Below are 20691 nucleotides of genomic sequence, written 5' to 3'. Positions count from 1 at the left end.
GGACTGGAATGCCTAGAACCGCATGGCCACCGCGGCCGGCATGATGCAGACACAAATCGACTAATGTTTGAATGAGTTATGTTGACCGAGGTCCAAGCTAACTGCCTGACGTCTGCGATCTGTTTCTTTTGACCGCTGCTTGACGTTGTCGTCACCTATTGGTAAACGGCGGAAGCAAAGTTGTACACCTTGTAACTGGCATAGCTCTTATCTGGATATTTTAGCTCATAATCAGTATAAATATCATCTGTGACCCAGTATCAACTGTCTAGATTTGGATGACTTTTCATGACGGCTTTTGGCCACAGTATACAATCACATGCATGGTTGATGCTGTTAGGAATATTTATGGAGAGTAAACATAATTGTAAGCACTTTGAAACAGGACATAAGGTAACTCTTGTCAGATTTAAAATTTCTAGGCATTAACCATGAATCAGTAACAGTAGTAGTAATAATAATAAGAAGTAATAATAATAATAATAATAATAATTTGAAAAATAATTTTCATGCCAAATAGTAAAGTTAAAATCTTCTTCAGAATCATGATGACAGAAAAGAAAATTCATATACCAGTACTTATATTATAATCTATGTCTTCAACAATTTTGTAGTATCCACACTATATCTCTTATTATCAAACCTATCTTATACATTTGTAAAAAAAATAATTTCAGAGTTGGAAGATAAAATGAAAGATCTTCAACAGATAACAAATCAGAGGAAAGACCTTGGCACTGAAAGTGAGGTGCAACAAAAAATAAAAGACCTTGAAAAGAACGTCAGGATCCTAAAACAGGAAAGAGACGAAGCTCAGAAGGTATGTCAAGCAATTGTTAGTAATGATACAATGCATTTACTTGTCATTGATGTATCTTGTGTTTCAATACTGTATGCTTGTAGGATATCTGCATTACATGACAAGACAAAATTGCGTGTGTGTGTGGGGGGGGAGGGGGGGGGGGGGGGGGTGCGCGTGCACCTGCACGTTTTAATAAATTCTGGTGAGAGAAAGATTTGTTTCCCAGTTACCTTGGAAACTTCATTGTATGGTAAAGTGGAAGGATTATATACTCAATATATTGCTCTTTGACATATTGTGGCACGCAGATTTGTACAAGACAAATGGACATTAAACTCTTAATCATAACAGATTGGAAATTTGTAAATGTCATATGCATTACAGAACACTGGCTGAAATCAGACCAAATTTGCTCAGTCAACATACCTGGTTACACTAGCATCCAAATATTGCAGAAAAGGTCAGAAAGATGGAGATGCTGCCATATTTATAATAAAGTCTGTGAAATACAGAAGTTTCAACCAGTTTGGTTATTTAAACACAGATAGCATTTTGAGCTAGTTGCTACTCAAATTTGAGAAACAATTATAATTATTGTGTGCTGTTACCATTCTCCAACAGACATTGTATACCATATTTACAAATTGTAAGTCGAGGTTATCTTCCCAAATTTGTCACTCAAAAAATACAGGCTCATCTTGTATTTCACAGAGCAAACCGTTGCTGCTTAGGCAACACTTTTACATAATTTGATAAAGTATATAAGGGTCTTCTTACATTTACAGATGAAGTTTTGCATGTTGAGATCACATGCAGATTTACTTTGAAGAATTTAAAAGAGCGGGGCTAGGCAAATGATACTTACATTCAAACGGGCTCAAGATCTCTCAATATGCTGAAGTGCACTATACAGTATCAATGGTGCTTGAACAATCAGGTGACATTTGACTCTCATAGTGCTAGTGCAAGGGATGCAAAAGAAACTGTGAACTATCTGCTACTACAATGTATTGCTGTGCTTAAAATTTGATAATTTTATGAAGAACAGGAGGAAATAGCATTAATTTCAGTCTTACAAACTCTTGTTGTGTTTGAACAAGTTTACACTAAAGGTTCTCGTACATATATGGATGCTGTATACAAATTTTAATGCTGCTTTTTAAGTAAAGGTTACATACAAAAGCAAAAAATTCCCCTAAAAAAATTACTTGATTCACAACACAGCTCAATATTTTTTTGGGTTGTGAGAGACCGTAATGATTTACTAAATGAGTTGCAAATGGGAAATACAGTCACTGCTCACATGTTAGAATACTGGGATAAAAATTGTTATCAGCCTTAGCGCTCGATGATGACATTCATGTGGTCGAATGACTGCGATATTTCATTTATGTATTATGTGCTGTTGTTACATGTTACCTGCAGCCTAGAAGATGTTGCAATCCGTTTTTCACAGTATTTCAAGCACAGAATTGCAGGAAGGATGAAGGGAGGAACTTGGATGAGTGCGGTACTGATATGGGGTGGGGGAGTGGATGAAGGGTTGTGGGGGGGATGGGTGATGAATGTGCAGCAAATATTATTGTGCTGCCTAGCAAGGGAATCTGTGCCATGTACTCTGGCATAAACATTTACCACATTTAAGCAGCAGTTTGCTAGAATCAGTTTGTAGTTGCAATTAAATTGATTTTAAAATTTGACAAATTCTCTGCAATAGTATTCATTTCTTCAGGAGACAGTAAAAGTCTAGATACGGGCCAGTGGCATACTTAAGTATTTCGTGCTGAAATGTTGTTGACATTTACCATGACCTATAACTTGAATGAAACGGGATGTGTCAGCCACTGTTTCTAAACATTGTTACATTTTTCTTACCAGTATAGAAGCAAAATCTGATATGTTTTTCTGTGTAAGAGGGGGGGGGGGGGGGGACAAGCTGAGTTCTCAGGTTTCAAATCCCACTGTAACGGCAGCATATTTGGCAGAAACAGCCAAATATACTATCTCTACCAGGTCACAGAACCTTTGGATACAGAAAGTAGTTATCACTCTGCCAAGTCCTCTACGTCACAAATGTCCTCTCTTCAGGCTGCAACAAAAGTACACATTAAAGTAAGAAATTACAGTGGTGAAAATATGAAAACTTTCAGTGATTCCGTAACAGCAGAAAAATGGAATGAAGTATATCGAGCTGATGATAATGGCCAAAAACATGGAATCTTTCTTAAATACATTCCTTTAACAGTTCAGTATTGCTTTTCTTCTCAAACTGAAACATATTAAATCAAAAGAACCCGAAAGGAAGCCATGGATAATGACTGGCATAAAGATTTCCTATAGAAGGAAGAAAATTGCTGAAGTACTTAAAAAATAACAATCTCTTTTCCTCTCAAGAGAGATGTATTAAGCAATATGTCAAAGTCCTTAAGAAAGTTATAGCACAAGCTAAACAAACAGCAAATGAAACTATGTGGCAACATCCTCAAACAAAGCAAAGGTGGTGTGGAACATCATAAGAAATTAAACAAATCGACTGTCTTGTGAACATGTAAACTCTACTATGATCCACAACACCTCTAGAGTCACTGATCCACTAAAAGTTGCAAATGTATTCGACAGTCAAATGTATTCAACAGTTACTATGGAAATATTGCAAAGAAACTATTATAAAGCAGCTACAAAGCCACACCAAGCATACAAAATAAAAAATTTTGTGGCCTCTATATTCTTCTCGGAACCAAGTGCTGATGAAATTAAATGCAAAGATCCTCAAAAATAAACTCTCTGGAATTGATGACATTCTAGGTTTTATCATTAAAAACTGCATAAATAAAACAACTACTTCACCCTCTAACATGCACAATTCACCATTGAAGAAAGGTGCATTTCCAGATTGTATGAAAGTGGCAAAAGTTAATTCTCTCTGATGTTCAACATAATTTCAGGAAAAATAAATACACAACAACTGTTAAATATGAGAACGTGCACTCCATCCTAAGTACTCCGGATAGAAAACAAAAAAACAGTCTGGATCTTCTTGGATTTGTCAAATGCATTTGATGTCATAGACAACATAATTCTAGTAGACTAATTGGTCATATGGCATCTGAGGGGTCCCTGTAAAATAGTTCAGCTCATATCTCACAAAAAGGAAACAGAGTAACAATAAAATATAATGATCAAGGGCATATCAGATAGGATTAATGCAGGAGTAGGTTTAATAATGAATAAAAAAATAGGAGTGCGGGTAAGCTACTACCAACAGCATAGTGAACGCATTATTATGGCCAAGATAGACACAAAGCCCATGCCTACTACAGCAGTACAAGTTTATATGCCAACTAGCTCTGCAGATGATGAAGAAATTGATGAAATGTATTATGAGATAAAAGAAATTATTCAGGTAGTGAAGGGAGACGAAAATTTAATAGTCATGGGTGACTGGAATTCGAGAGTAGGAAAAGGGAGAGAAGGAAACATAGTGGGTGAATATGGATTGGAGGAGAGAAATGAAAGAGGAAGCCGTCTGGGAGAGTTTTGCACAGAGCATAACTTAATCATAGCTAACACTTGGTTCAAGAATCATGAAAGAAGGTTGTATACATGGAAGAATCCTGGAGATACTAGAAGGTATCAGATAGATTATATAATGGTAAGACAGAGATTTAGGAACCAGGTTTTAAATTGTAAGACATTTCCAGGGGTAGATGTGGACTCTGACCACAATCTATTGGTTATGAACTGTAGATTAAAACTGAAGAAACTGCAAAAAGTTGGGAATTTAAGGAGATGGGACCTTGATAAACTGAAAGAACCAGAGGTTGTACCAAGTTTCAGGGAGACCACAAGGGAACAATTGATAGGAAGGGGGGAAAGAAATACAGTAGAAGAAGAATGGGTAGCTTTGAGGAATGAAATAGTGAAGGCAGCAGAGGATCAAGTAGGTAAAAAGACTAGGGCTAGTAGAAATCCTTGGGTAACAGAAGAAATATTGAATTTAATTGATGAAAAGAGAAAATATAAAAACGCAGTAAATGAAGCAGGTGAAAAGGAATACAAACGTCTCAAAAATGAGATCAACAGGAAGTGCAAAATGGCTACCGTATTTACTCAAATCTAAGCCACACTTTTTTTTCGCTTTTTGTAATCCAAAAAACCGGCTGCGGCTTAGAATCGAGTGCAAAGCAAGCGGAGGTTCTGAAAAATGTTGGGATGTGCCGCCACAACTAACTTCTGCCGTCGAATATATGTAGCGCTACACAGGCAAGCTTTGTAGCCACAAAGATAAATACTGGCGCCATAACAAAAAAAAAAAAAAAAAAAAAAAGGATGCAAGACGAGCTTTTTTTCTCCGCCCCGAGTTTCGACCACTGCATTTTCATACATTATCCAACGAAGTAAATACAAATTCCGTATTGTTCATCTTTGAATGTAGCAGAATTTCAATGTACTACGAAAATCCGACTGGCAAGACTGTTTGGGATGTTTGTCAATATGGCCAACTCTACGTTCTCAATTTTTTCCTACCTGCGAGAAGAGATGGTTCCTAATAGGAACCTGATGAAATGTAAATCACATGAAGTATTCTCCTCACCATAAGAATAATACGAATATAAACATTTTGCCACGTATTTTTCATGTTTGCTGCTATCTCACTTAAATCCTGTCTGCCTAATAAATACGAAACTAGAGTGAGACAACAGCAAACGCAGAAGAATATACGTATTGTGTCATGTTTATATTCGTATTATTCTTATGCCTAATAGTGATACAGTCAGAAATGAAGCACGGCAACTGACTAGATTTTTAAACCTAAGATGACTAATTTCTGCGCAGAATTTGATGTACTAAAGAAGCGGCCACAAAGATTTTCAAACGGAGAAAAATTTTCACCAAACTCTCGTTCAGAACATGTTCTGTCATACGCAGTCTATTATTTGGTTCTTGTAGATCATTATCAAAGAAAGCAGCAGTGTAAGTAACAACAAATAGCAGTCTCTTGCCATTGTTTCGCTAATGAGATGATTCCTCTCTCTCTCCTTTTTTTTGTAAGCGGCGGTAGCACGCACAAAAGCAAGCCATGCCGCGAGCCGCGACAGGTCGTAAACACGCACTATCAGAATGCGACAAACAATGCATGACACAGTACAGTAATGCATTTTCAGGTTAAGAGTGACGTAAACACCTATAACAAAGAAAACGGCAATTATCATATCGAAGGAAACTAAGCAATCGATTCAAACCAGACGAAGCACGTGAAAAAGGAAGGGTACCCGAATAAATACGGATCGAGCGCCTGACGCATTGCAATGGCTACCTGGTAAAGCTTAACTGCTATGCTTACGACTCAAACCAAACTACTATAGCTGTATCGTCATTCATTCGACCTAAATTGTGTCTCATATTACAATGGACCAACTTTGTTTCGATTTGGAGGTGCGGCCTAAAACTTTTCTCTCCCCTTGAATTTAGAGTCTAAAAATACAGGTGCGGCTTAGATTCGGGAAATTTTTTTCCCTTTATTTCGAGTCTCATTTTTCAGGTGAGGCTTAGATTCGAGTGCGGCTTAGATTCGAGTAAATATGGTAAGCAGGGATGGCTAGAGGACAAGTGTAAGGATGTAGAGGCTTATCTCATGAGGGGTAAGATAGATACTGCCTACAGGAAAATTAAAGAGACCTTTGGAGAAAAGAGAACCACTTGTATGAATATCAAGAGCTCAGATGGAAACCCAGTTCTATGCAAAGAAGGGAAAGCAGAAAGGTGGAAGGAGTATATAGAGGGTCTATACAAGGGCGATGTTCTTGAGGACAATATTATGGAAATAGAAGAGGATGTAGATGAAGATGAAAAGGGAGATACAATAGTGCGTGAAGAGTTTGAAAGAGCACTGAAAGACCTGAGTCGAAACATGGCCCTGGGACTAGACAACATTCCATTGGAACTACTGATGGCCTTGGGAGAGCCAGTCCTGACAAAACTGTACCATCTGGTGAGCAAGATGTATGAGACAGGCGAAATCCCTCAGACTTCAAGAAGAACATAATAGTTCCAATCCCAAAGAAAGCAGGTGTTGACAGATGCGAAAATTACCGAACTATCAGCTTAATAAGTTACAGCTGCAAAATACTAATGCGAATTCTTTACAGACAAATGGAAAAACTGGTAAAGCCGACCTCGGGGAAGAACAGTTTGGATTCCGTAGAAATGTTGGAACACATGAGGCAATACTGACCCTACGACTTATCTTAGAAGCTAGATTAAGGAAACCTACGTTTCTAGCATTTGTAGACTTAGAGAAAGCTTTTGACAATGTTGACTGGAATACTGTCTTTCAAATTCTAAAGGTGACAGGGGTAAAATACAGGGAGCGAAAGGCTATTTACAATTTGTATAGAAACCAGATGGCAGTTATAAGAGTCGAGGGGCATGAAAGGGAAGCAGTGGTTGGGAAGTGAGTGAGACGGGGTTGTAGCCTGTCCCCAATGTTAGTCAATCTCTATATTGAGCAAGCAGTAAAGGAAACAAAAGAAAAATTCGGAGTAGGTATTAAAGTCCATGGAGAAGAAATAAAAACATTGAGGTTCACCGATGACATTGTAATTCTGTCAGAGACAGCAAAGGACTTGGAAGAGCAGCTGAACGGAATGGACAGTGTCTTGAAAGGAGGGTATAAGATGAACATACGGTGTATGTGCGGATGGATATGTGTGTGTGTCTGCGAGTGTATACCTGTCCTTTTTTCCCCCTAAGGTAAGTCTTTCCGCTCCCAGGATTGGAATTACTCCTTACCCTCTCCCTTAAAACCCACATCCTTTCGTCTTTCCCTCTCCTTCCCTCTTTCCTGACGAAGCAACCGTTCGTTGCGATAGCTTGAATTTTGTGTGTATGTTTGTGTTTGTTTGTGTGTCTATCGACCTGCCAGCGCTTTTGTTTGGTAAGTCTCATCATCTTTCTTTTTAGATATATTTTTCCCACGTGGAATGTTGCCCTCTATTATATATATATATAATAGAAGGAAACATTCCACGAAGGAAAAATATACCTAAAAACAAAGATGATGTGACTTAGACACAAGCAGACATATTTAAAGACAAAGAGTTTGGGCAGAGATGTCAGTCGAGGCAGAAGTGCAGAGGCATCTCTGCCCAAACTCTTTGTCTTTAAATATGTCTGCTTGTGTCTGTATATGTGTGGATGGATATGTGTGTGTGTGCGAGTGTATACCCGTCCTTATTTCCCACTAAGGTAAGTCTTTCCGCTCCCGGGATTGGAATGATTCCTTACCCTCTCCCTAAAAACCTAAATCCTTTCGTCTTTCCCTCTCCTTCCCTCTTTCCTGACGAGGCAACCGTTGGTTGCGAAAGCTAGAATTTTGTGTGTTTGTTTGTGTGTCTGTCGACCTGCCAGCGCTTTTGTTTGGTAAGTCTCATCATCTTTCTTTTTAGATATATTTTTTCCACGTGGAATGTTTCCCTCTATATATATATCATCTCTGCCCAAACTCTTTGCCTCTGTATATGTCTGCTTGTGTCTGTATATGTGTGGATGGATATGTGTACGTGTGCGCGAGTGTGTACCCGTCCTTTTTTCCCCCTAAGGTAAGTCTTTCCGCTCCCAGGATTGGAATTACTCCTTACCCTCTCCCTTAAAACCCACATCCTTTCGTCTTTCCCTCTCCTTCCCTCTTTCCTGACGAAGCAACCGTTCGTTGCGATAGCTTGAATTTTGTGTGTATGTTTGTGTTTGTTTGTGTGTCTATCGACCTGCCAGCGCTTTTGTTTGGTAAGTCTCATCATCTTTCTTTTTAGATATATTTTTCCCACGTGGAATGTTGCCCTCTATTATATATATATATAATAGAAGGAAACATTCCACGAAGGAAAAATATACCTAAAAACAAAGATGATGTGACTTAGACACAAGCAGACATATTTAAAGACAAAGAGTTTGGGCAGAGATGTCAGTCGAGGCAGAAGTGCAGAGGCATCTCTGCCCAAACTCTTTGTCTTTAAATATGTCTGCTTGTGTCTGTATATGTGTGGATGGATATGTGTGTGTGTGCGAGTGTATACCCGTCCTTATTTCCCACTAAGGTAAGTCTTTCCGCTCCCGGGATTGGAATGATTCCTTACCCTCTCCCTAAAAACCTAAATCCTTTCGTCTTTCCCTCTCCTTCCCTCTTTCCTGACGAGGCAACCGTTGGTTGCGAAAGCTAGAATTTTGTGTGTTTGTTTGTGTGTCTGTCGACCTGCCAGCGCTTTTGTTTGGTAAGTCTCATCATCTTTCTTTTTAGATATATTTTTTCCACGTGGAATGTTTCCCTCTATATATATATCATCTCTGCCCAAACTCTTTGCCTCTGTATATGTCTGCTTGTGTCTGTATATGTGTGGATGGATATGTGTACGTGTGCGCGAGTGTGTACCCGTCCTTTTTTCCCCCTAAGGTAAGTCTTTCCGCTCCCAGGATTGGAATGACTCCTTACCCTCTCCCTTAAAACCCACATCCTTTCGTCTTTCCCTCTCCTTCCCTCTTTCCTGCCGAAGCAACCGCGGGTTGCGAAAGCTAGAATTTTGTGTGTATGTTTGTGTTTGTTTGTGTGTCTATCGACGTGCCAGCGCTTTCGTTTGGTAAGTCACATCATCTTTGTATAACTGTGTGGTTATATGACAATTTATTGAGATAAAGTGAAGCATTAGATTTCACTGCATCCAAAAATCTATGTTCTCCTTGTTTTTTGACAGGAAAACCTTGATGTCCAAGAGAAAATTAAACTTCAAGAGAAGGAACTTAAAGATGCTCTAAGCCAGCGGAAGTTAGCAATGACAGAATACACCGAAGTGACAGACAGGTAACATTCTTTATTATATTGTTAAGCTAATGTTATGTATATTGCTATGTCAATATCTAACATTCTAATTTTTCTCAAGTATTAATATATTTTGAACATAAACAGTTAAACACTTGTTACATCAAATAGAAAGTCGTGGAATGTAACATACATATGCTGTGTGGTTGATAATTGTTCTTCAGTGGATCAAAACTATATACCATTCTCTCTATTTTAAAAATTTAATTCAGTTCCCACTATCTGTTGCAGAAGAATCATTCATAAAGTGCTGTTAAGTCCTTATGTTTGGACAGATATTTCTCTTACAGTATAATGTTGAATAAAATTTACACTAGTGATATGGGGAGGGGGGGAGTTACAGTAAAAAACCTCTTTCTTGAGGAATCTGTGGAGACCAAGAATTTATTGCTTAAACAGGGGTTTCTCTTAAACGGGGAAGGAGTCACCCAGAATCACAGTCCAAGCCTGTTTAAGTGACATAAGCGCTATTTAATTACAAACTTAACCAATATCCTACACTACATATTTAAATACATTACAAACACATATACATATATAATTGCACTTTTCACAGAATACATCCTTTATTTTTTAACAAAGTCAAGAACTGTTCCATCTACATGAAAAGAGGGAAATTAGTACCTGGGGATATTAATTCCTTGTACAGCAACTGCAGAAGGTTGAGTAATGGCCCTCTCTTCCTCCTCTTACTCCCATTTTATTCATCTCCTTCTTCTTCTTCGTTCTTCATTGTTGTCACCACTACTTCCTACCTCACAGCATTCATTGACATGCACTTCACACATCCTACATTTGTCCCAGGTGCAGAAATATGGATGCCATCATCACAGACAACAAAGTCCTGAAATGTCACATTTTCAAGAAAATCTCTGATTCTACTCCTGTCTTCTTCTGGAAGAATTTAATCTTCAGCAGCAACTGATATACCCCAACCACCCAATGTGAAACAATTTAACAAGCTCTGTTGTGTTACACAATTCCAAGCAGCAACAAACATATGCATAGTCTGTACCCTGTTGAATCTCATCACTTCCTCCCTCTCAAGGATTGTAATTGAGTATTGCATGACTGCTTCTCATATTTCGCTTTAACAGAGTATGTCATGCCCAGATCCAGAGGCTGCATGTGAATAGTGCATTTCAAAGAAAGGAACACAACATTTACATTCTTCAGAAGTATTGTTGCTTTAGATTCTTTACCCTTAATGGAATGTTTTAGTAGGAAGTAAATTGTTAAAGATGCCAGTTCTGTCTGTATTGAAAATTTCTCTTGCAATTTTGAAAGAATATTTTCCACTTCACAGAATGTTGACAGGTGAAAGGTCTTCTGGGCAGATTAAAACTGTGTGCCAGACCAAGACTGTAACTCGGGACCTTTGCCTTTTGCAGGCAAGTGCTCTACCAACTGAGCTATCAAAGTGCGACTCACGACCCGTCCTCACAGCTTTACTTCCGCCAGTTTGGAAGGTAGGAGATGAGGTACTGGTGGAAGTAAAGCTGTGAGGACAGGTTGTGAGTCGTGATTGGGTAGCTCATATGGCAGAGCACTTGCCCGTGTAAGGCAAAGGTCCCAAGTTCAAGTCTCAGTCCGGCACATAGTTTTAATTTGCCAGGAAGTTTCATATCAGTGCACACTCCGCTACAGAGTGAAAATCTCATTCTGAAAGGTCTTCCTTTTGCATGCAGAGGAACCATTGGCTTTGGCAGTGTTGCAGGAGTTGGCTGTTACATGACATAATTCCCTGTCCTGTCAAAAACTGTACCTTCATCTTTGATAGGCTAAAATATATACAACACTTTGCCCTGTAATCACATACAGTCTTCTCAAACAGCCTAACTTAAGATTTCACCAGTGTGGTAAAAATCCAAAACTGTCTGTTTTAATGGCTTATTTACAGAAGATTTGACTTTAACAATACCTTTTTTCAAAAATTTGTTTGTATGATTTATTATGCCTTCTGAGTTTCACTTTGCAGAAAGTCATGACTGATATGACAGAATAAACAAAAACAAAGATTTTGAGACTTACCAAACAAAAGTGCTGGCAGGTCGATAGACACACAAACAAACACAAACATACACACAAAATTCTAGCTTTCCAACCAACGGTTGCCTCGTCAGGAAAGAGGGAAGGAGAGGGAAAGACAAAAGGATTTGGGTTTTAAGGGAGAGGGTAAGGAGTCATTCCAATCCCGGGAGCGGAAAGACTTACCTTAGGGGGAAAAAAGGACAGGTATACACTCGCGCACACACACACATATCCATCTGCACATACACAGACACAAGCAGACATTTGTAAAGGCAAAGAGTTTCGGCAGAGATGTCAGTCGGGGCGGAAGTACAGAGGCAAAGATGATGATGATGAAAGACAGGTGAGGTATGATCGGCGGCAGATTGAAATTAGAAATTAGCGGAGATTGAGGCCTGGCGGATAGCGAGAAGAGAGGATATGCTGAAGGGCAAGTTCCCATCTCCTGAGTTTTGACAGGTTGGTGTTAGTGGGAAGTATCCAGGTAACCCGGACGGTGTAACACTGTGCCAAGATGTGCTGGCCGTGCACCAAGGCATGTTTAGCCACAGGGTGATCCTCATTACCAACGAACACTGTCTGCCTGTGTCCATTCATGCGAATGGACAGTTTGTTGCTGGTCATTCCCACATAGAACGCTTCACAGTGTAGGCAGGTCAGTTGGTAAATCACGTGAGTGCTTTCACACGTGGCTCTGCCTTTGATTGTGTACACCTTCCAGGTTACAGGACTGGAATAGGTGGTGGTGGGAGGGTGCATGGGACAGGTTTTACACCAGGGGCGGTTACAGGGGTAGGAGCCAGAGGGTAGGGAAGGTGGTTTGGGGATTTCATAGGGATGAACTAAGAGGTTACGAAGGTTGGGTGGACGGCGGAAGGACACTCTTGGTGGAGTGGGGAGGATTTCATGAAGGATGAATCTCATTTCAGGGCAGGATTTGAGGAAGTCGTATCCCTGCTGGAGAGCCACATTCAGAATCTGATCCAGTCCCGGAAAGTATCCTGTCACAAGTGGGGCACTTTTGGGGTTCTTCTGTGGAAGGTTCCGGGTTTGAGGAGATGAGGAAGTGGCTCTGGTTATTTGCTTCTGTACCAGGTCGGGAGGGTAGTTACGGGATGCAAAAGCTGTTTTCAGGTTGTTGGTGTAATGGTTCAAGGATTCCGGACTGGAGCAGATTCTTTTGCCACGAAGACCTAGGCTGTAGGGAAGGGACCGTTTGATGTGGAATGGGTGGCAGCTGTCATAATGGAGGTACTGTTGCTTGTTGGTGGGTTTGATGTGGACGGACGTGTGAAGCTGACCATTGGACAGGTGGAGGTCAACGTCAAGGAAAGTGGCATGGGATTTAGAGTAGGACCAGGTGAATTGGATGGAACCAAAGGAGTTGAGGTTGGAGAGGAAATTCTGGAGTTCTTCTTCACTGTGAGTCCAGATCATGAAAATGTCATCAATAAATCTGTACCAAACTTTGGGTTGGCAGGCCTGGGTAACCAAGAAGGCTTCCTCTAAGCGACCCATGAATAGGTTGGCGTACGAGGGGGCCATCCTGGTACCCATGGCTGTTCCCTTTAATTGTTGGTATGTCTGGCCTTCAAAAGTGAAGAAGTTGTGGGTCAGGATGAAGCTGGCTAAGGTAATGAGGAAAGAGGTTTTAGGTAGGGCGGCAGGTGATCGGCATGAAAGGAAGTGCTCCATTGCAGCGAGGCCCTGGACATGCGGAATATTTGTGTATAAGGAAGTGGCATCAATGGTTACAAGGATGGTTTCCGGGGGTAACAGACTGGGTAGGGATTCCAGGCGTTCGAGAAAGTGGTTGGTGTCTTTGATGAAGGATGGGAGACTGCATGTAATGGGTTGAAGGTGTTGATCTACGTAGGCAGAGATGCGTTCTGTGGGGGCTTGGTAACCAGCTACAATGGGACGGCCGGGATGATTGGGTTTGTGAATTTTGGGAAGAAAGTAGAAGGTAGGGGTGCGGGGTGTTGGTGGGGTCAGGAGGTTGATGGAGTCAGGTGAAAGGTTTTGTAGGGGGCCTAAGGTTCTGAGGATTCCTTGAAGCTCCGCCTGGACATCAGGAATGGGATTACCTTGGCAAACTTTGTAAGTAGTGTTGTCTGAAAGCTGACACAGTCCCTCAGCCACATACTCCCGACGATCAAGTGCCACAGTCGTGGAACCCTTGTCCGCCGGAAGAATGACGATGGATTGGTCAGCCTTCAGATCACGGATAGCCTGGGCTTCAGCAGTGGTGATGTTGGGAGTAGGATTAAGGTTTTTTAAGAAGGATTGAGAGGTAAGGCTGGAAGTCAGAAATTCCTGGAAGGTTAGGAGAGGGTGATTTTGAGGAAGAGGAGGTGGGTCCCGCTGTGACGGAGGACGGAACTGTTCCAGGCATGGTTCAATTTGGATAGTGTCTTGGGGAGTTGGATCATTAGGAGTGGGATTAGGATCATTTTTCTTCGTGGCAAAGTGATATTTCCAGCAGAGAGTACGGGTGTAGGACAGTAAATCTTTGACGAGGGCTGTTTGGTTAAATCTGGGAGTGGGGCTGAAGGTGAGGCCTTTGGATAGGACAGAGGTTTCGGATTGGGAGAGAGGTTTGGAGGAAAGGTTAACTACTGAATTGGGGTGTTGTGGTTCCAGATTGTGTTGATTGGAATTTTGAGTTTTTGGAGGGAGTGGAGCTGGAAGTGGGAGATTGAGTAGATGGGAGAGACTGGGTTTGTGTGCAATGAGAGGAGGTTGAGGTTTGCTGGAAAGGTTGTGAAGGGTGAGTGAGTTGCCTTTCCGGAGGTGGGAAACCAGGAGATTGGATAGTTTTTTAAGTCTCCCATCCTTCATCAAAGACACCAACCACTTTCGCGAACGCCTGGAATCCCTACCCAGTCTGTTACCCCCGGAAACCATCCATCCACACATATGTGTGCGAGTGTGTACCCATCCTCTTTTCCCCCTGGAATGACTCCTTACCCTCTCCCTTAAAACCCACATCCTTTCGTCTTTCCCTCTCCTTCCCTCTTTCCTGATGAGGCAACAGTTTGTTGCGAAAGCTTGAATTTTGTGTGTATGTTTGTGTTCGTTTGTGTGTCTGTCGACCTGCCAGCACTTTCATTTGGTAAGTCACATCATCTTTGTTTTTAGGTATATTTTTCCTTCGTGGAATGTTTCCTTCTATTATTTTATATATATATATATATATATATATATATATATATATATATATATATATATATATATATATATATATATATATATATATATATACACACACTTAAAAACAAAGATGATGTGACTTACCAAATGAAAGTGCTGGCAGGTCGACAGACACACAAACGAACACAAACATGTGTGTATGTTTGTGTTCGTTTGTGTGTCTGTCGACCTGCCAGCACTTTCATTTGGTAAGTCACATCATCTTTGTTTTTAAGTATATTTTTCCTTCGTGGAATGTTTCCTTCTATATAACCATATATATATATATATATATATATATATATATACCTAAAAACAAAGATGATGTGACTTACCAAATGAAAGTGCTGGCAGGTCGACAGACACACAAACGAACACAAACAAACACACAAAATTCAAGCTTTCGCAACAAACTGTTGCCTCATCAGGAAAGAGGGAAGGAGAGGGAAAGACGAAAGGATGTGGGTTTTAAGGGAGAGGGTAAGGAGTCATTCCAGTCCCGGGAGCGGAAAGACTTACCTTAGGGGGAAAAAAGGACGGGTATACACTCGCACACACACACATATCCATCCACACATATACAGACACAAGCAGACATATTTAAAGACAAAGAGTTTGGGCAGAGATGTCAGTCGAGGCAGAAGTGCAGAGGCAAAGATGTTGATGAATGACAGGTGAGGTATGAGTGGCGGAAATTTGAAATTAGCGGAGATTGAGGCCTGGTGGATAACGGGAAGAGAGGATGTATTGAAGAGCAAGTTCCCATCTCCGGAGTTCGGATAGGTTGGTGTTAGTAGGAAGTATCCAGATAACCCGGACGGTGTAACACTGCGCCAAGATGTGCTGGTCATGCACCAAGGCATGTTTAGCCACAGGGTGATCCTCATTACCAACAAACACTGTCTGCCTGTGTCCATTCATGCGAATGGACAGTTTGTTGCTGGTCATTCCCACATAGAATGCATCACAGTGTAGGCAGGTCAGTTGGTAGATCACGTGGGTGCTTTCACACGTGGCTCTGCCTTTGATTGTGTACACCTTCCGGGTTACAGGACTGGAGTAGGTGGTGGTGGGAGGGTGCATGGGACAGGTTTTACACCGGGGGCGGTTACAAGGGTAGGAGCCAGAGGGTAGGGAAGGTGGTTTGGGGATTTCATAGGGATGAACTAAGAGGTTACGAAGGTTAGGTGGACGGCGGAAAGACACTCTTGGTGGAGTGGGGAGGATTTCATGAAGGATGGATCTCATTTCAGGGCAGGATTTGAGGAAGTCATATCCCTGCTGGAGAGCCACATTCAGAATCTGATCCAGTCCCGGAAAGTATCCTGTCACAAGTGGGGCACTTTTGTGGTTCTTCTGTGAGAGGTTCTGGGTTTGAGAACCTCTCACAGAAGAACCACAAAAGTGCCCCACTTGTGACAGGATACTTTCCGGGACTGGATCAGATTCTGAATGTGGCTCTCCAGCAGGGATACGACTTCCTCAAATCCTGCCCTGAAATGAGATCCATCCTTCATGAAATCCTCCCCACTCCACCAAGAGTGTCTTTCCGCCGTCCACCTAACCTTCGTAACCTCTTAGTTCATCCCTATGAAATCCCCAAACCACCTTCCCTACCCTCTGGCTCCTACCCTTGTAACCGCCCCCGGTGTAAAACCTGTCCCATGCACCCTCCCACCACCACCTACTCCAGTCCTGTAACCCGGAAGGTGTACACAATCAAAGGCAGAGCCACGTGTGAAAGCACCCACGTGATCTACCAACTGACCTGCCTACACTGTGATGCATTCTATGTGGGAATGACCAGCAACAAACTGTCCATTCGCATGAATGGACACAGGCAGACAGTGTTTGTTGGTAATGAGGATCACCCTGTGGCTAAACATGCCTTGGTGCATGACCAGCACATCTTGGCGCAGTGTTACACCGTCCGGGTTATCTGGATACTTCCTACTAACACCAACCTATCCGAACTCCGGAGATGGGAACTTGCTCTTCAATACATCCTCTCTTCCCGTTATCCACCAGGCCTCAATCTCCGCTAATTTCAAATTTCCGCCACTCATACCTCACCTGTCATTCATCAACATCTTTGCCTCTGCACTTCTGCCTCGACTGACATCTCTGCCCAAACTCTTTGTCTTTAAATATGTCTGCTTGTGTCTGTATATGTGTGGATGGATATGTGTGTGTGTGCGAGTGTATACCCGTCCTTTTTTCCCCCTAAGGTAAGTCTTTCCGCTCCCGGGACTGGAATGACTCCTTACCCTCTCCCTTAAAACCCACATCCTTTCGTCTTTCCCTCTCCTTCCCTCTTTCCTGATGAGGCAACAGTTTGTTGCGAAAGCTTGAATTTTGTGTGTTTGTTTGTGTTCGTTTGTGTGTCTGTCGACCTGCCAGCACTTTCATTTGGTAAGTCACATCATCTTTGTTTTTAGGTATATTTTTCCTTCGTGGAACGTTTCCTTCTATTATATATATATATATATATATATATATATATATATATATATATATATATATATATATATATATATATATAGTTATAATAGAGGGAAACATTCCACGTGGGAAAAATATATTTAAAAAGAAAGATGATGAGACTTACCAAACAAAAGCCCTGGCAGGTCGATAGACACACAAACAAACACAAACACACACACAAAATTCAAGCTTTTGCAACCAACGGTTGCCTCATCAGGAAAGAGGGAAGGAGAGGGAAAGACGAAAGGATTTGGGTTTTAAGGGAGAGGGTAAGGAGTCATTCCAATCCGGGAGCGGAAAGACTTACCTTAGGGGGAAAAAAGGACAGGTATACACTCGCGCACACACACACATATCCATCTGCATATACACAGACACAAGCAGACATTTGTAAAGGCAAAGAGTTTGGGCAGAGACATCTCTGCCATAACGTGCCATAACTGCGAGCTCGCATCAACGATGCTTTCAAACTCATTGATGGGGACATGCTGCGCCGAGTGTGGGAGGAACTGGATTATCGGCTTGATGTCTGCCGAATCACTAAAGGGGCACGTATCGAACATTTGTAAATGCGTAAACAAACTTTTTGAGTTTTTGTATGTGTGTGCAAAGCATTTTGAAAATATCTCAAATAATAAAGATATTGTAGAGATGTGAAATCACTTCAATCATTTGTAATAATCCTGTACAGGCACAAGCAGACATATCTGCAGACATATGTCTGCTTGTGCCTGTATATGTGTGGATGGATATGTGTGTGTGTACGAGTGTATACCCGTGCTATTTTCCCTCTAAGGTAAGTCTTTCCGCTCATCATCTTTCTTTTTGCTGAAGTGTGCAATGAAGATGTCAGCCATAGTGAGAATACCCTTTCTATAAACTGAATTTGTTGCTCTTTGTATAATTTTCTTTTCATGCTATTATTGCAATGGAATAGGTGCCTGTTTACTCCTGATTTACCAATCTAGCATAACAATTTTGTGCAAAATTGTTTGTGCATATCTGTTCTAAACATTTTCCTGTTGCTATAACCCACATACAGTAACTTTATTTACTCATATCAGAAATTGTTTCAGCAGACATGTGTAAATGATGTTACTAGTTATGACTCTAGTAACTATTACTAATACAACTCTTTGTTATAAAATATGTATGTTATTTGTGTAAATGATCAATGTTATTTATGTTTCTGACAATGCCTCATAATCGGTAACTATTTTAAATTTGCACCTCCCTGAAATTCTTGCTATTTATTTGTACCAACTAATTTGTAAACTACGTTATAAAACATTATGAAAGTAGACTGACATGGTATCCTCTTTGTTCTTGTTCACAACCACCTTAAGTGCCTTATTTCATCAGGGTTTCTTAATTCTTTTTTGTGATCACTGCATAGCAATGTGTGGCATAAGTTGAATCTAATATCTTCACTTATAGGCTGTCAGAGCTGAGACAACAGAAGCAGAAACTTTCACGACAGGTCCGGGATAAGGAGGAAGAGCTGGAAGTAGCTATGCAAAAAATTGATAGCCTTCGACATGACATTCGCAAAGCAGAAAAACTTAGAAGAGAGCTTGAAGCACGTGTAGATGAAGCTATGGCAGAGACAGCAAAAGAACGCAAACTTAGGGAAAGAAGTGAAGAATATTGTAAACAAATGGAGGAAGAAATTGAGAAGTTGCGACAGAGGAGTATTATAGTAGGAGCTGATATTTCTGTAGCTAGCCAGTCACATGCATCACAGGAAATAGCAAGGTTAAAGTCTGAGGTAGAAAAGCTCCAAGTTCAGTATAATGAGAGCTTACAGCAGCAACAATCAAGATTTAATTTGGAATGCTCAAGCCTGAGAGATCAATTACAGGACTCAGAGAACAGGAGAGAGACTCTTGAAAGAGAGGTAAAGTATTATTCCTTGTATATTTCCACACTCTATGACAAATATGTTTAATGCATGTTTATTCACTCGTAAAAAAAAATTACTCATACCTCTTATAACTGGAAACACTTAAACAAAATTTACATTTCTACAATTTACTTGCAGATGTGTCATATATGTGCTAGTGCTTTCCTCGTTGTTATTTGCCTAACAACAGTATTCTTTTGTGATGAATGGAATAATTTGTAATTGGCAAAAATAGATTACCCTTACTGATAGTAGGAGTCGAAGATAAATCCAAAGCTGGTGCATTCACATTTCATTTCCTATAAAGCTCAAGAGAAAACAATTAAGACACAGTGGATATGGTAAAGAAAGGGATACATAATTTATATCAGAGGGTTAATTCCTGAAGAAATTGTGGCAAAGGAATACATAATTTACATTGGGGTTAATTTCTGAACAAGTTGTGGTTATGACGTCGTTATCAGGAGAAAGAAAACTGGCGTTCTACGGATCGGAGCGTGGAATGTCAGATCACTTAATCGGGCAGGTAGGTTAGAAAATTTAAAAAGGGAGATGGATAGGTTAAAGTTAGATATAGTGGGAATTAGTGAAGTTCGGTGGCAGGAGGAACAAGACTTTTGGTCAGGTGATTACAGGGTTATAAATACAAAATCAAATAGGGGTAATGCAGGAGTAGGTTTAATAATGAATAAAAAAATAGGAGTGCGGGTTAGCTACTACAAACAGCATAGTGAACGCGTTATTGTGGCCAAGATAGACACAAAGCCCATGCCTACTACAGTAGTACAAGTTTATATGCCAACTAGCTCTGCAGATGATGAAGAAATAGATGAAATGTATGACGAGATAAAAGAAATTATTCAGGTAGTGAAGGGAGACGAAAATTTAATAGTCATGGGTGACTGGAATTCGTCAGTAGGAAAAGGGAGAGAAGGAAACATAGTAGGTGAATATGGATTGGGGGGAAGGAATGAAAGAGGAAGCCGCCTTGTAGAATTTTGCACAGAGCATAAATTAATCATAGCTAACACTTGGTTCAAGAATCATGAAAGGAGGCTGTATACATGGAAGAAGCCTGGAGATACTGACAGGTATCAGATAGATTATATAATGGTAAGACAGAGATTTAGGAACCAGGTTTTAAATTGTAAGACATTTCCTGGGGCAGATGTAGATTCTGACCACAATCTATTGGTTATGAACTGGAGATTGAAACTGAAGAAACTGCAAAAAGGTGGGAATTTAAGGAGATGGGACCTGGATAAACTGAAAGAACCAGAAGTTGTAGAGAGTTTCAGGGAGAGCATTAGGGAACAATTGACAGGAATGGGGGAAAGAAATACAGTAGAAGAAGAATGGGTAGCTCTGAGGGATGAAGTGGTGAAGGCAGCAGACGATCAAGTAGGT

At 40.7% G+C, this 20691-nt stretch overlaps 1 protein-coding gene across 1 annotated transcript in view; it reads left to right on the top strand.

Moving 5' to 3' along the window:
- The window catches only part of LOC126189006 (serine/threonine-protein kinase Genghis Khan), a 372927-nt gene that overhangs the window by 164282 nt on the left and 187954 nt on the right, over positions 1 to 20691 (top strand). Inside the window, exons 11-13 of the mRNA XM_049930817.1 lie at positions 678 to 820; positions 9550 to 9656; positions 18819 to 19278. Coding sequence (XP_049786774.1) covers positions 678 to 820; positions 9550 to 9656; positions 18819 to 19278 — 710 coding nt within the window. The remainder of the gene's footprint in view (positions 1 to 677; positions 821 to 9549; positions 9657 to 18818; positions 19279 to 20691) is intronic.

This window comes from Schistocerca cancellata, chromosome 5 (genome assembly GCF_023864275.1).
Source record: "Schistocerca cancellata isolate TAMUIC-IGC-003103 chromosome 5, iqSchCanc2.1, whole genome shotgun sequence".
Lineage (NCBI taxonomy): Eukaryota > Metazoa > Arthropoda > Insecta > Orthoptera > Acrididae > Schistocerca > Schistocerca cancellata.
This window is presented reverse-complemented; position numbering and strand designations above follow the sequence as displayed.